The sequence below is a fragment of the Labrus mixtus genome, chromosome 12 (genome assembly GCF_963584025.1).
Source record: "Labrus mixtus chromosome 12, fLabMix1.1, whole genome shotgun sequence".
NCBI classification, from domain to species: Eukaryota; Metazoa; Chordata; class Actinopteri; order Labriformes; family Labridae; genus Labrus; species Labrus mixtus.
The window spans coordinates 23,627,491-23,643,715 of NC_083623.1; the positions used below are offsets into that span (position 1 = coordinate 23,627,491).

The 16,225-nt window shown below is 38.3% G+C and overlaps 2 protein-coding genes across 2 annotated transcripts; both read left to right on the forward strand.

Annotated features, from left to right (window-relative positions):
* Window positions 1-1,225: 1,225 nt before the first annotated feature.
* Window positions 1,226-10,654, forward strand: cfap206 (cilia and flagella associated protein 206). The gene is made up of 12 exons (XM_061052658.1): window positions 1,226-1,403; window positions 1,723-1,806; window positions 2,692-2,782; window positions 3,181-3,369; window positions 4,780-4,947; window positions 5,860-6,074; window positions 6,957-7,076; window positions 8,358-8,556; window positions 8,677-8,817; window positions 9,704-9,897; window positions 10,077-10,220; window positions 10,374-10,654. Exons 1-12 carry the CDS (start codon window positions 1,296-1,298, stop codon window positions 10,593-10,595), a joined length of 1,875 nt encoding a protein of 624 aa, XP_060908641.1. The 5' UTR covers window positions 1,226-1,295; the 3' UTR covers window positions 10,596-10,654.
* Window positions 10,655-11,269: 615 nt separating this feature from the next.
* Window positions 11,270-15,170, forward strand: LOC132985406 (peptidase M20 domain-containing protein 2-like). The gene is given in 7 exon segments (XM_061052755.1): window positions 11,270-11,284; window positions 12,320-12,468; window positions 12,822-12,964; window positions 13,046-13,200; window positions 13,274-13,409; window positions 13,843-13,950; window positions 14,520-15,170. Coding segments are annotated over 7 exon segments (876 nt in total). The 3' UTR covers window positions 14,690-15,170.
* Window positions 15,171-16,225: the final 1,055 nt, after the last annotated feature.

Genomic DNA, 16,225 nt, shown 5'->3' on the forward strand with positions numbered 1-16,225 from the left:
CAAAAAAATTAAACTCATTGGCCCAGGGATGACAATGAAAAGTATCCTGAGTAAATATATTTATAGTAAGCCTCTGATCAGACATCTTCTCAAGCCTATTCCTACACCGGAGTATTTTGAAATGTGTGTCTGAGGTTAGATGTGGAGTGTGCATTCAATTAACAACTTCAGTTTGAAGCCAAAAATAAGCTTTTTGTTTTGTCGAGTAATGTAGGTAGGTAGGTTGCTTTTCTCAGAGTTTAGAAAAGGATATCTGAGACATTGAAAAACTGTAGTGTGCCGTCTTCAGGTTTCACAGCTCAGATTACTTCAGATGCTCTAAAGGCCCGGCGATAATAATAAGCCATGTCATCATTTCTGAACTGATTTTTTTTAATTGTATCATTTAAAAATATATAAAATGAGTAGCTCTCATGCAGCCATCTACCCGATCTTTAATGGGACCATATGTCTCATCAAGTGAATAAGTGACATGATTATTCTATGTAGGATGTAGTGGTACATAGTAGGTCTGAACATTCAGCCTGTGCTGCTTTGATTGAAAAAGGTGTTTTTAAAATATCCTCTTATATGTCACCAATGTTTATGAAAGTGCACTACAGTATAGGTTCTCTCCTTGTTTGACAAACTGCATTTCAAATTTGAGCTTATTTATTTTCTTAGTGTTATTTCTTTATTCCTTTAAGATCTTATTTGTCATCATATTTTCATATTTAATATTCTCTTCTGATTGTTGTGGTTGTTTCAGTGAATTTAAAATAGTCTATTTTAGTCTCTCCTTTTCCCTTTGTCGTGATGCTTTTGATGTCTTGTGTGAATCGCCTTGTTGCTGAAATGTGCTCTATAAATAAACTTCACTTGCAGCATGTCGCAGGGATTTGAGTGAGTTTTATACAAATGAAAGTGGTTTTGTATTAAATGGAGAATCAGGTTGTTTGATCTCCTCTGTAGATGTAAATATTCACTCATGAACACTCTATGTCAGGGCAATCTTCTTTCATTTTTTTAAATAACTTTTTTTTTAATTTTTCGGATGTCTTTTTTTTAGCTGTCACACTAATCCTCATAAAACTTGGCTAAATAAAGATAAAAAATAAATAAATAAATTACGAACAAATGACGTTCACATTTTTAAAGCGTATAGCTGGATTATACCGCCCTCTAGAGGAGAGACTGACGTAATGCATCCGAAACTAGCCCTGTTACTGTGGTAACCAATTATCAACAGGATCCGCCGGGCTGTTTTGGCACATTTAACCCAGTCCGTGTGATTAACAACAGACATTGACGGCAAAATGTCTCGAGGTCACGCAGAAAGCCTCATTAAAAACATTATTGGTGACATAGTGCGGGAGTGTGCGGTGAGAGGACATGCGGTGTCTGAAACTCTGGTGGCTTTCATGGTCAGTAACCAGGACTAACCTGCTAACTACGTTGTAGCTTAAAGTTAGCTGGTAACTACAACTAGTTCAACATGTTTAATGCTTGATATAAATTAAGTTAAGACAGTCATAAATCTTTTTTCATGTGTTAACAGGTTAAAACCCTTCAAACAACAGTTAAAAATGTCATTTTATATTTATTTAAACCTAAATATAGGCTACATCTTCCCTTCTACTAACCAGTCTGGCATGTGTGGAGGACATTAAAACTCCATTTATAAACTGTTTATTTATATTTATCATATATACTAATGATATACTCCTGTTTGCATTTTGTCAGGTGAAAGCTGTGGTGCTGGACCCTAGAAATGGCTTTAATGTGGACCGGATACTGACCAAACAAGATGTGCAGAAACTCGAAGAGGTGAGTTTACTAATTTAATTATTTTTTCTCCTTATAACACTTCTTCTTGCATTAAAGAAAAAAAACATTTCTGCTGATGACTATTAGTAAATTCATTTTGATGTAATTAGATGTATCTAGAAATTACCATATGAAAATATGTTCTTAAAGTTAATACATTTTCAGCTCACAACCCCCAAAATAAGGGTGCCAGACTACGGTCCCTGGAGGTGGTTAAGGCATTCACAGCCAAGCACACGCACTAATAGGCCTATCCAAACACTGGTAACACAGAAAAACAACACAAAAGATTACAGCAGAATTAAAAACCATACAGTTATAGTAATTGTTTTCTGTTTTCCATGAAAAATGAAGTCCTATACTTTCATGAGTATTTTCAAAATCTGTGTAAAAACCCTCTCTATACAGTACGTCAGTCACATCATGAAGAAATGCCTGAGCACATTCTGGCTGGTTTAACCAGAGATAATAATAATAATAATAATAATAATAATAATAATAATAATAGCAATAATACATTTTATTTGTAATGCACTTTATATTTTTGGAAGAAATCTCAAAGTGCTACAGAGATTAAAAATAAAATAATAAATCATCAGAATAAACCATTGGAATAAAAACAAGAAAGATTAGACAAATACACTTCCTGAGATTTATGTTGTTACAGGAATTTCTAAATACTGATGTCATGAGGTGAAGCCGCAACATTTATATTTTGAATTGACATTTAAAATATTGACAGAAAATACATTTTTTAAAGGTTTTAAAATATTTATTGTTCATTTTGAAGGATTTATTCATTGATTTAAACGGCTATTTAACTGTAAATGAGTTCAACTTATTAGTGTAAAAACCTTGGACTAGTCACTGATTTGCTCTTCACAGCTGTGTCTGGATAAACTGATGGAGAAGTGCAGCCCGTCTCTCGACACAATCAAGATGCAGGTGTATTTTGATTTGAATTACACCTCCAGACGTAAGTGTCTCTGTTTGAAATGAAAACCAATATCCTGTGTGTCTTAACCCAGGAGTAAACATCATTCTTTTTAGTGTATCATAGAAACTGGTATTATTTTGTCGTCATCAATAAAATCTTCACTGCATCGTTATTTTGATGCCTGACCTGTGTCTAAGGATGCATCATATCATATCTTTATATTATTTTTGCGATCATCCAGTCAACTCACCTAAATCAGTAAGATTATTCTGCAGGAAAGATTTTAGAATCATTGAGAAGCAAATCCAACATGTTTTTGACTAAAAACCTGAAAAGTTGTTTATGGAAACCTTCTTTTAAATTGTGGCCTTTTTAAGGATTGCATATGTGCGTTGTAAGTTGAACATCTTAACAGAGACCTGAATGTGTTTGTGCAGGAGAGTTCCTGGAGGATGTCCACCAGGTGATGGAGTCCAAGCTGAGCTCAGTGAGCAGAGAGATCACAGACAGCAGGGTGAAAACACGGGAAGAGTTAGAAGCATTGTACCGCAAAGTCGTAACGTACATCCTGCTGCGCTCCGGCGTGGGCTCCCCCGCAGATGTCAACACTGTGAACGAGGCTACAGGTTCAAACTAACACAGTGTTTCACTTTGTCAGAACCACAGATAGAAAACATGCACTGACTGCATTAGACTTTATGGTGTGCAAATAATGTTTTTTGAAACCAGCAAATATTTATCAAGTCCCTGACTGTGCAGGACTGGTCGCTTCCAAAATATATATTCTGTACCAAAGCCAATTATATTCACATTCTGTTTTTCTGCATTAACGAGATACTGGAACCTCTAAATCCCAACAGGAAGTCTCATTCTTATCACTTAAAGCAGCAAACATTCCCAAACTGTTAAGTTGAGACTTTATGTAACATGGATGGTGTTGTTATTAGTCTGTAACTTTGCGCAGGCGATTTGGATCTTTGCAGACGCAAACCCCGCTCTGATCTGTCAGGATCAGCTGAGGCGATATTTCACTGATATAACGCTGATGCTTCTGAGCTGCATTCAGGCGGCTACCTGCTGACTCAATAGACAATCAGGTATTTATTGTAAATACTGGATCTCCACTAAGTGCAACTGAGGCACCAGTGGTTTGAAGGGACACTTGTAACTCTGACATCATTATCTCTTTGATTCAGAAAAACAGAGCAGATTTTTATTTTATCATGTGAATGCAACACTTCTGTATATTTTACACTCAATCACAGATATCTCTTTTTTTCACAAAGGGCGATTTGTTGTGAAGCCAGAAGTAACTTTTATCAACAGGCATTAACCCATAAATACAAACCAACTAATCCATCACAATCACATGTAGTTATTTTAAAGGACAAAGACAACAGGGAGAAATCAGCTTAAATGATATCAAACTGTACGATACCCTGCAGTTCTTTTCTGCTGCTAGGGGTACCAACAGTCAAAGGAGACAGTGTGGATAAACTCATTCAAACAGGAATAAAACCTCAAACCTCGTAGCTGCTGAGAAAAAGTAAAAGTATTGACTGAACTGTCGTGGGTATAACCTTTAAATGCTTCCACTAAGTTTCTTTGCTGTATAAAATTGATCATCTTCAAGTAACTCTCAAAACAACCTGACCGTCTGCTTTTTAGAAACACGTCCTCGTCCACCACAACAAATGTTGTTGACATTCTCTCGACAAGTAAGATACAATTCTAACCAGTAGTTTTACTCGAGTCTTCTGCTGCTCTGGCCCAATAAATGTACAACATGTATGTAAATGGGGAGAAAAACCTCTCAGGCTAATGCAACATCCCTTCATCTGAAGTCTCAGTAAAACACACTTTGTTAAACTAACACAATCTGACAGTTTCAGTCTAAAATGATTTGGATCATATTTGTGATCAGGCAGAACAAGCTGCTGTACTGGATCACATATGACGTGAACCTCATGAAGTGTATCTGCTTAGACTATAAGTCATCTATATTTGAACTGTTGCTTCCTCCTCTCTCTCGTCAGCTGCCCTGCAGAGCGTCTTCCCTCACACTGAGCTGGGAGCCTTCATGGTCCTCCTGAAGAGGGACAAAGAGCTGCAGCTCAAAGAGCTCACCATGACCGTCACAGGGATCCGACTCTTCAACAAGGCCGGAAAGAAAGGAGAGCAGGAGACTGACCCCGATAAACTAAGTACAGAAAACCAGACACTGACATGAAAGCACCATGTCTGGATGTTATATGAATATTCACATGTCTGATCAACTTGGCCAAAAACTATAATGTGACTTTTTTTAAATCACAAGACAGAAAATCAGACTTGGCAGGTACTCTTTAGGAAATGTAACTTAAAGGGAAATTGTGGTATTTATTTTAACATCGACTCTTTTCTGATATGTTTTGAGTCCAGTTGAAGTTTTGAAATTGGCTTTAATCTGATCATTTTTATATTATAATCTTCAAAATGTGTCCAGTTCAAGTTGTTGTTTTTGTCCCTGAAAGGCCTCTGATTGTTATACTAAGTGTCTGTTAACATGATAGAAAGGATCCCTACAGAGATAGAGCTTTTTGTTGAAGAGGAAGATTATTTTTTTAACAAGAAACAGACCATGCATCGCTCACTTGAAAGACACCCGACTCAGCTGACAACAACAGTCATTTTAACCTCACAGACACAGAAGTAGATGATTATCTATTGCTTGATCTGTTTGTGTTATAGTAGACCTAAACTCTAGAATTTCTACAACTTCAGTGTATTAACGCAGAAATCATCTTAAAATGTCCACATTAAGACAATCATCACCAGCGTTCATAGTGAGGGAATTGTATCAGATATTTGAACAATCTGGGAATAAATTCCTTACCAAGACACTTCTTCACAAATGTGTTCATAAAGGAGTCTTATAACACATATACAAAGATTTAAATCTAACTCCTGTAGGAAAATTTGTGAGAGCTGCTCAAATTTGGGGTACCTGGAGCCTTACTGGTGATAAATTGAAAATGTTAACCTCTGCCTAAGGTAGCTTGTGAGGGGTCAAACTAGGGTCCAATCATCTCCACTTCTGTAAAACATGTCACTGTCTTTTAACATTCTCTCTGCAGTGCCTGCAGCTCTGACTGAAGCTCTTCCAGCCATCAGTACGAGCTTAGAGAACGAGCTGAAAGCCTCTCAGAGTTTGGCCTGGAGATACACGGCTGTGCTGGAGAAGCTGACGCACCCCGACTGTCGTTCTGCAGAGCGTGATGTTCCCATGGTGTTACTGAAACAGGCTCTCTATAATGTCAGGCAGCATGAAGGTTTCCTCAGGATGTTACTGGTGAGGACACAGCAGCTGGTGGTGATGATCTGTAGATATTTAAGGTTTATGTAGCTTACATTTCAGTAGTTCTGTCTGAGACATTTTGGTGTTTTAACAGGTTTATTTCACTTGTGTGTGTTTCCTTTTATTCAGCACTTAGTGACTTAGACTAGAGGAACTTATTTATTAGCAGAGTGGGTTGAAGCTTGTCTCGTGCACATTCCTAAGTGGATCCAAAGTAGATCCAAAAACACAAATAGGTAAAGAGAAGCAAACAAGATCCGCACACAAACAAGCTCTGACTTGGGTGACTTCTGAAGCTTTAAACGTCACTGTGCCTGAAAAAGATCTTTAACTAGTTTGACTTTTTCCATTTGTGGGGCAGGTTGTTCCACGGTTTTGGATTCCTCACAGAAAACGCTCTGTCCTCTTTACTTTTCAGTTTAGTATTTGGAACGACCAGAAGTCCTAGGATCTCAATGTACAAGTCGGCTCTTATGGTACTAATAGGTCAGAGATGTAGCAGAGAGAAAGGTCGTGGACAGCATAAAAAGTAATCAGTAAAATCTTAAAATCTATTCTGAAACACACATGGAGGCAGTGTGAAGACGCTAAAACAGGAGTGATGTGGTCATGCTTCCTGGTGCTGGTTAAAAGGCTGGCAGCTGACATCTGTACCATCTGTAGTCAATCTGTAGATTTGATGCTCAGGCAGGTCAAAAGGCTGTTAGAGTAATCGAGGCGTGACGAGATAAAAGCAGCTAAATTCTATAAAGTGTTTTAAAGATGTAATTTAAATATTTCTGAGATGATAAAAACAAGACCATACAAGTTTTGTTGTATGCTGTTTAAAATGTAAGTCACTGCTTTGTAAATATGTGTTTTCCATTGTTCCGCCAGGCTGATGCTTGTTTATGTGGCAAACACGCAGAGCTCCTGCAGGCTGAGTTCTCCTCAAACATGAAGCTGCTGAAAGAAACTGTGAAGTCAAAGGCAGCTGTACCCACTGCAACAGTGTTTGTAAGTTCTGATACCTTATCTCTCACAGAAGAAGTTCAATCATTTAATACAAATCATTATAATAGCTTGAATTTATAAAGCGCCTGTCAAGGAACCCAGGGATACTTTGCTCTATCAGGGCAGAACAAAGAAAGGACAGAACAGATTGAATCAGTAAGTAAATAAGATTTAAAAAAGAATTACCCAGGATGACAGAATTTAAAGAAGTCCATAGGCTGAGTTGAACAGGTGGGTCTTTTGAAAATTTCCAAGGATGTAGCATTGAAGGTATCTCCTGGGAGAGCGTTCCAGAGGGTGTGTGTGTGTGGGGTGGGGGGGGGGGGGGGGGGGGGCTGCTACACTGAAGGGCTCTGCCCCCCAAAGTCTGCTCGATGGTGTGGCGAGTGGAGAGCAGAGCAGTGTCTGAGGACTGGAGGTTCTGGGTCAGAGTGTACTCAGGGGTAATGTCGTGCAGGGGAGTTGTAGTAAGAAAAGTTCATTTGGTACAGTAGTACCAAATTAACTTTCTACAGCAAAGTGCTTTACAAAATTTAAGTTGTTGCTAGTTCTGCGTTATTTCCTTGTTAATTGTTTAGCTCCAATACACAAGTCAAATTCCTTGTAAAATGTGTAAATGTACTTGGCAATAAAACCCGATTCTGATTCTGATTCTGATTCTGAAAATATTACCAGTGCAGTCTTAAGATAAGCAATAAGTGAGAGTAATACTAAGAAGCTATTCACAAAGGGCAGGGAATTGAAAAGATATAAACAATGTTTACAAATATAAATATAATGTGTGTACTGTGTTAATAGAGTAGATATTGCACAGTGTTTGTATAAGGTTCAATATGAACAAAATATAAACAAATTGTTGACCGGTTTGCGGACAGATTGCACGGTTGCCAGGTTAAATAAATCCAGGTTAATAATCCAGGAAAAATTTCAGAGTAAGTGTCTGAGTGCCTAATGGAGTTATAAGATCTGAAGGCCACAGACAGGAATTACCTTCTGTGCATCAAACTCTCAATAAAGTATCACATAATGCTCATCTTACAGTATAAATCACAGTTTGTGCTTACAAGATTAAAACAAAATGGAATAATCTCGACCATGTCTTCTCATCAGTTCAAGAAGAAATCAAAAAGTGTGCCTTTATGAAAACAGACGTTTACCATTACAAAATGTTGCTTTGTTTTATCTTCCTTTGTTTTTTCACTGCACCTTTTACTGCATCTTTGATCAAAGGTTTCGTATGAATAAAAAAACATGAAGTGGTTCAGACTCATTTTTGTCTTTCAGCCGCTGTTTAAGGCTCTGTCTAAGCTGTGGTCGGGACTCCAGGACGAGGCCGAGCTGCTGAACATCCTCAATAACATCAGCATCAACCTGCAGCCCTTCATCGCCTCGCAGGCCAAGATCTTCTCTGAAGCTCATTTAGACGGCCTGTTGGAGTCCTCAGAGGTGAAGACAGATGAGCAGAGGATGATCGAGTCCTCGGGTAACGACTTCTTTTGAAATCAAATACAGAGTAAAGTCCATATTCCACAAGACTTCAAGAACTGAACTGTATCTGAACCCAACAGACTCGTAATGCTGCTGTTTCTCTAATGCTGTGTAGGCGAGCGAATCGATCCAGGTGAGATGAAGTCACATGATTGGCTCCTCCCTGAAACTACAGCCAGCTTTAATGAGCTACCACTGCAGTATAACGGAGTCTGTGGATACACTGTGGTGACCAGAGACGGACTCCTATTACCAGGTACTGTCGTCATGAAACACCAGGAAGTCATCCACACTTATCTTTTTAAATATTTATTTTTGGACCTTTTATGCCTTTATTTGAGAGACAGGATAGAGACAGGGGATTGGGTCAGAAATTAGGGGCAGAGAGAGTGGGGACATGCAGCAAATGAACCACAGGTCAGATTCAAACCCAGGCTTCCTGCTTTGAGGACTGTAGCCTCTGTACATGGGGCACCCAAACTAACCACTAGGCCACTGGTTGTGGGGTGATCTTACAACCATTTTATCTGGTGCATGCTAAGGCCTTTGGAAAATGATGCTTTTATATCTTTCTTTCGTACCTAAAAAACAATCAATTTAAAATATATTGAAGTGGCAATTTTCGTAAAGAGTGTTTAAAAATGTCACTTAAATAGTAGAATCTTTTGTCTGTTTTTGAAGGGTGTCCACTTCAATATATCAGTACTCATGGCTTCATTGTTTTCGTTTTCCAGTTTAATCCCTTGAGAGTTTCCACAATTTCCGGAACAACATCCAAACGTAATATTCCAAAATCTGAATTTTAACTCTGAACACGGTCAAAAAACATTCAGCATGACGTTCCTACACCCTCCACCACAGACAAAGACACTCTCATTTTCTCACACCACCTGTACATCGCGCCCTCCATAATTACTCAACTCTACCTATAAAAAAAATACCTGCCAAAAATATATGTCCAAATCGTTCCATTAATCAACATAACAAACAATACAAGTTTTCAATTTCAAATCAAACGCTTCCCATAAATTACATTCTTACTCCCCATGTGTGTAAAAATATCTGGCAATTAACTCGATTCTAATTCTGATTTGTCCTTTAAAACTGCTCAGTTTGAAATATCTGTGTCCTTTATTTCACAGGTAATCCTCACATCGGAGTCCTCAAACACAAAGAGAAGCTTTATGTTTTCAGCTCCAAAGACGCTGCGGTAAAATTTTCCTCCAGTCCAGAAGAGTTCATTGAAGAGGTGGCGGAGAAAGCAAAGCTCTCACCTGAACTTATTCAGCTCCTCAAACTGCACCAACAGTTCTCCTGCGTCAGTCCGTACCCTGAGGTCAGCAGCTTCAGTGAAAGCCGTACACCTCTTTTTATAACACCTGTGATAAATATAAAGATTGGACAGAGCATTCAGAAAACAGTTTTATTTGAATGTGACTTATAGTTTGTAAAGGATCCTGTCTCTCTTCTCTGACGTTTTATCAGAGTTTGAATGTTTGCTTCATGGCTTTGCAGATGCAGCCAGGTGAGAGTTTACTGGTGAAGCCGATCACCAAATGTGAGAGCGGCACACAGACCGACATCCACCCGCTGGAGACGAACATGGACAAGTTGTACGAGTGGAACGAGTGGGAGCTGCGAAGAAAAGCTATCAAACTGGTGAGCCTTAATTACTATTAATGTATTATATGTGATGACCCATTGTCAAAATTGTCACACTGTGACACCACATTAGGTGTAAAAGTAATATCTATATCGAATGAGGTTCATTTGATATGAATGAATGCATCTTTTTGTATTGAATATTTCCAGGCTGATCTGTTGAGCAAAGTGACCCACTCGACACAGACCGATCTGAGCCACATGAGACGAGAAAACATGACTCAGACGTGGCTGCCAAAGAACGCCGTCTGCCAGAGTAAGAGAGACGGTGAGAGCAGCATGCCCAAACCTCAGACCTACCTGACAGGACTGAGAGGACAGAGAGACGGACACGTGGTCAAAACCAACCTGACCAGACCTGTGGACGATTAAAAGAGGTGTCCCAAAGAGACTTCAGTTGTTGTGTAAAATAAAAGTCAAAGTTAGCAGTTTTTGTTTTATGGTATTCTTTTTATTCTTGTGGTTCCCGAGGAATCTGCACTAAACTTTATGAAAGATAAAAAAAAGGCTCAATGACATTATAGTTTAAAACTTTTCTCACATAAATCAAATTTTACTGGAATAGTGTGAGTGTGCTGCTGCCTACATTGATTTTTTTAACTAATTGGCTGTTTAACTACATTCATCTGGAAAGGATGAAAACTGCAGGCTGTGACAACAATATACAATTTGATGTGACTCTTTTTTCTGCATGCACACTAAAATTTACATCTGTCTTTAATTTTTTTTAAATCATTTGGATAAGCCAATCTGCTGTTTACGCTGTGCAAAAAGAGACTCCATATTATTGTGGTTAATAATCCAGACATCTTTTGTGTTAACGTGTAGCCTATAGTTTACAAAAAAAAACATTTCTATTCTGCAATAAAATAGTTTAGACATGTTTTTTTTTATTGTCTCAGAGTACATTGTTGTTACAATTACAAATGATAAAAAATTGGGTACCGATATATATCGTTCAACATTGTTATAAATACTTTTAACTAGGATTAAAGGTCTATGGACTTTAGTTTGAATGTATTTTAAGGATCAAACTTAAAAATGAGATGAAGGGGGCACTGGTAAGTTAGCGGACTAGACCTGTGGCATTCTCCCGCATGTCATTCCCCACTCTCTCCTCCACTCTTTCTGACTCTATCCACTGTCCTATTTCTACATAAAGGCATAAAAAGACCCACAAATGAACCTTAAAAAAAATAAGATGAAGATTTGTTTGTACCACAAATACAAATAATTGCTTAAGTTTTAGTTCTATGCCAAAATGTGCAAAAATAATGTACAAATGGTAACAAAGAAAGAGAAGTGCTCTTGTTGTGCATTTAAAAATAATGAGGAAAGCTATTATTATATTACATTAGAAAAAAACTCCAATACATTTATTTTACTTTTAATTTAATTTATTTATTAATTTAGGCTAAGTGCTTTTCAGTTTGTGTTTATTTTTTTTCCCTTTTTTAAATGTGTCTTTCTTGTGTTAGTGACAGATACAACGATCTTTTCCTTTTTGTTCATACTTTTGGGTCATAAAACGGTTATTGTGCAAAACAAATGCAAAAAAAAAAAACTTTAATTATTTTTTAAACAGAACAGAACACGTTCACAGTATTGTGACTCAGATTTCATCCAGCTCCTACTTTAAATCAATAAAGTTCAGTGAATATTTTACCTTTCTATGCCCGGTGTTATGGGTTAAAGAGTGACCATGTTATCTGGCGACTGGCATCTGTGGTTGTCATAGTTACTAAAGATATATATATATATTAGATATATACACAAAGACAAACACTTGCAAAGTTTTAGTTTTTGTAGGTTAATTACACTTTAATAATAAAAAATGTATTTCAAAATACTCAATGACACTTTAAAGAGTTACATGAAGACAAAGCAAAGTAAAGGAAACAAAGTCAGAATCAGAAAAACTTAATTATCGGTAATCCCCAGGGGGAAATAAATTCTGAATAGTTACAAATTCATAAATTAAGTGTTCAGTAGATGAAAAAACATCTCGACAAGTAAGCAAACGGACAGCCTCCTGGTCTGTTGTATACTGATCTTCTATAAATAAAATATTTGAATCGTAATGATTATGTCCACAGGTGACAGTTCTGGGGACTCCAGCTGAGGAGGATGGTGGAGGGAAAATAGACCTGTTAAATGAGGGGGCTTTTGATAATATGGACGTAGTGTTCATGGCTCACCCCCTGCAGGATGATGCTCCCTATCTCCCCCTAGTGGCTGAACATGAGTACGTTTTAAAGAAATAGTTCAATATTTTCTAGTGTTTATGTTTGTTTGGTGCTAATTTCTAAATGTAGTATATCTTTGCATGGGATTTGTTTTTAATTCACAAACTTCTGCAACACAGTGAAACATTGTCAGTGTTTTTGTACAATTTAGACAGTGTGCAGGAGTTTGCTTGCAGCGTTTGATGGATTCATTCCTCCCCTACACATTTGCCTCATGTAAAAAATGTATGTTTAAAAGTTTAGGTACTTGACCATGATGCCTTGCTCTTTAGTCTTTCTTTTGACGCTCTTACTGTGTCATGATTAAAACATGGATTGTATGGATGTTTTCTGTCGTGTGTTTTTCCTCCAGCATGATTATAAAGTATCACGGGAAGGCGTCTCACGCCTCGGCTTACCCCTGGGAGGGAGTGAATGCTCTGGACGCGGCGGTGCTGTGCTACAACAGTCTGTCTGTGCTCAGACAGCAGATGAAGCCGGACTGGAGAGTTCACGGTGAACACATGACGAGTCTGTGTCCTCAGGTTGTGTTTCTCTGAGGAGTTCACTGAGCTCTGGTTTAACTGTGTCCTTCAGGTATCATAAAGCACGGAGGAAAGAAACCCAACATCATCCCTGCCTTCACTCAGCTGGAGTACTATCTGAGGACTCCATCCCGGGCCGAGCTTCTTCTCCTGAAATCCAAAGCTTAGGGCTGTTTCAGAGCAGCTGCTGAGGCCACTGGATGTCGGGTATTAAACAATTCAAAACAAGAAGTGAGATCTGCGGTTTGTGCAGACGTTCAACTCTTTTTGTCCTCCTCAGGTTGAAGTGGAGTATTCCAGAAATGCTTTCGACAACATATTGAGGAATAAAACTCTGGAGGATTTGTACGAGAACAATGGAAAGGCTCTGGGGATGGAGTTCACCACGGATGAAGAAGTCCTGAACAACGCTTCTGGTGAGACTCATTAATAAACAAAATGAGCCAATGCGCTTTGAGATTGTAGAGCCCCCTCCTTCCTTGTTCCTCATCTCTGTCTTAACAAGCCACAGAAAGGAAAATAGAATCAGGGCGTCGGGGGAAAAACGTCTACATGTCTGAGGTTCATCTTAACCATTATTCAACCAAGGTTCAAGATACAGAGTCCAGCATGAGCTCAGCTGCAGATAGGGGGCGTGGCCAAATACAGCTCATTTGCATTTAAAGGTACAGACACAGAAACAGCCTGTTCTGAGCAGGGCTGAAATAGAGGGGTTTATAGACGTGATCAAATACAGGATCAGAGTGGATTTAGAACAAGACACTTCACACACATGTTTTGAGGAGCTCTGAGACTTATTTACACTGGTTGTTAAGGAGGATAAAATGTGACCGTCTCTCTTGTCTTTAGGCTCCACAGACTTTGGAAACGTGACGTTTGTTGTTCCTGGGATCCATCCGTACTTCTACATCAGCTCTAAGGCTCTGAACTACACAGAGGACTACACCGTGGCCTCTGGTGAGACAAGCTCATGATCCTGGTTCTGTTTAAATCTCCTTCTTTCTGAATAATGGAAACAGCTTGAGTCTTTGTAATACTGTAATCCTCACCCTGCTGGCTGCTTCTCTCAAGTATGTGTTAAGGTGTGTGAGGTTCATTAGCTGCCAGCGCTTCAAAAACTCCAATTTCATTACACTTAATATAATCCCCATTCACCTTAAAATCCAAGTAAATATATAGTTTTTAAGATATTACTTTTAAAAAATAAGGCCTGAATTGCTCTTAATATGTAAAATTTCTGGGCAGATATTTTCTATCAGATGATCGTTTCCGTCTTTGTTGTCCCCACAGCAGTGAACCGTTTGCTAAATAACTTGTCAGACTTGTTCCAGATCTGATCAATCAAACTTCTGCTGTGCAGTCTTATTTGTCTCCTCTTCTAAGAGGCTGAAACTTTGTAAATGTGAAGAATAAAATCATCTTTAAAACAATCAAAAAGTGAAACCTGCAGGAGCTCCCGTCTCACAGTCCTGTTGTAGTCTCCTCACTCAGCTTAGCCTTTGCTGTTTCTCCTGTGTTTGTTTCAGGCGATGACAGAGCTCAGTTCTTCACTCTGCGCACAGCGAAGGCTCTGGCCATGACGGCTCTGGATGTGCTGCTGCGACCTGAGCTGCTGCAGAAGGTGAAGCAGGAGTTCACTGAGGCCAAAGAGAAGGAGGAGAGGACGCTGAGAGGAGGGCACACAGAGCAGACATGAGGAGGAGAGGAGGAGGAGAAGCTGCTCAATCGATAGGATGCAGGGAAAATCAAAGTTCTGATTGGTATGATTGTGAAAGCGGTCATGATTATTCATAACTGCTTGATGAACTGTTAATTTGTAATATGTGCATCGTCACTAATTAAATAGACCAAATACTTAAAACACCACAATATGTGAACACTCACTCCAAAGTACTTGTTGTTTTCAGCGATGATTTTTTAAATATTCCTTCCATCTTCACGTCTCAGGGATCTCAGTCTGTTACGAGCTTCACATGTCTTTGTGTTTTTTTAATGGATAAGTCTCTCATACTCCTCATATTCAGCTGTCGGTAAAAAAGTTCAAACTGAAACTGGTTTTTATTTCAGAATCAAATCCTGCCTCTCTATTGAATCTAATAACAGACTGGTCTCTGGCTCTTTTATGTCTATTCTGGACTACACGGATTGTTTTTTTTTTAAGAATCATTTTTAGGGCTTTTTGGGCATTTATTGTAGAGACAGGAAAGTAAATATAGATAAACACATACTGTATGGAGGAAATTAAGTGTAGCTGGCAATCAGTTTACTTCAAATGCAGGGGAGATGTATCATGACACCTAAAAACCCATTAGGTTCATTTCATTTGCCCTTGTAATCCTCCAGTAATAATATTTTATTATAGTGATAGGTTTATAGTGACTTAACACGAACAGTAACTTCATGCAGTTTTACAAACATCCTATGGGGGGCAGTATTTCATTCCAACTGTATTCCTGTGATTGGAAAAGTTGAAGAGAAAGACAACAGCTTTAAAATGCACTAGGTCTGTAAAATAACTCGTCAGCTCAGTGAACAGTAAGACCACCTTGTTTATAACAAGCAGAGAACCCAATGGGAGGAAAAAAAAATAAAACTATCCCTCTTCTGCAGACCAGCTCAAAGGATAGATATCAGCATATTATTATTAAAAAAAGAGAGATAGAAAGAGAGACTGTCTTTCATCTTCTGATCACACAGATTTCACTCCAACATGTCAGATGAGCCCAAGCTCAGCAACAGAATCTGATTTCCAAAAGTACGTCATGTTATTTGCCTTCAACAAAAAATAAATCTTGACACTGAAATATCTGAGTCATCACATGTTTTAATATGTGGAGGTGAAGATGAGAAGAGTTACAACAGATGGAGAAGTGGAAAAGTAGAAAAAGGTCCATGAATGAGATTAAAGTGAATATTCATGCTTGTAATTAAACATTTAGTCCAATCAGAAGATTTCATTTCACCATGAAACCTTGAAGATGTGACTCAAATGCATAAAACGTTACTGACAGCACCTGTTTGACTGCATGATGATCATTTAATGAGTGTTTCTTAATAATCAACAAAGCCTTACTGCAACACAGAGAAAGAAACCAAAATAAGAAAAGAAAAACTTTCAGGTTCTCTAGAGAGTCAGACATAACACGACAAACAGAGCCCTAAAACATCTGCAGAAAACATTTTGTTGTTGAGTTTGACCGAGTGTTTCAATTCAGCTTCTCTTCTTCACACG

Excerpts from the sequence above, each read along its gene's own strand:
- cfap206 (XM_061052658.1), top strand. The coding sequence starts at position 1,296 with ATGTCTCGAGGTCACGCAGAAAGCCTCATTAAAAACATTATTGGTGAC. Across the intron at positions 7,077-8,357 it reads TACCCACTGCAACAGTGTTT|CCGCTGTTTAAGGCTCTGTC; the intron begins GTAAGTTCTGAT and ends TTTGTCTTTCAG. Across the intron at positions 8,557-8,676 it reads GAGGATGATCGAGTCCTCGG|GCGAGCGAATCGATCCAGGT; the intron begins GTAACGACTTCT and ends AATGCTGTGTAG.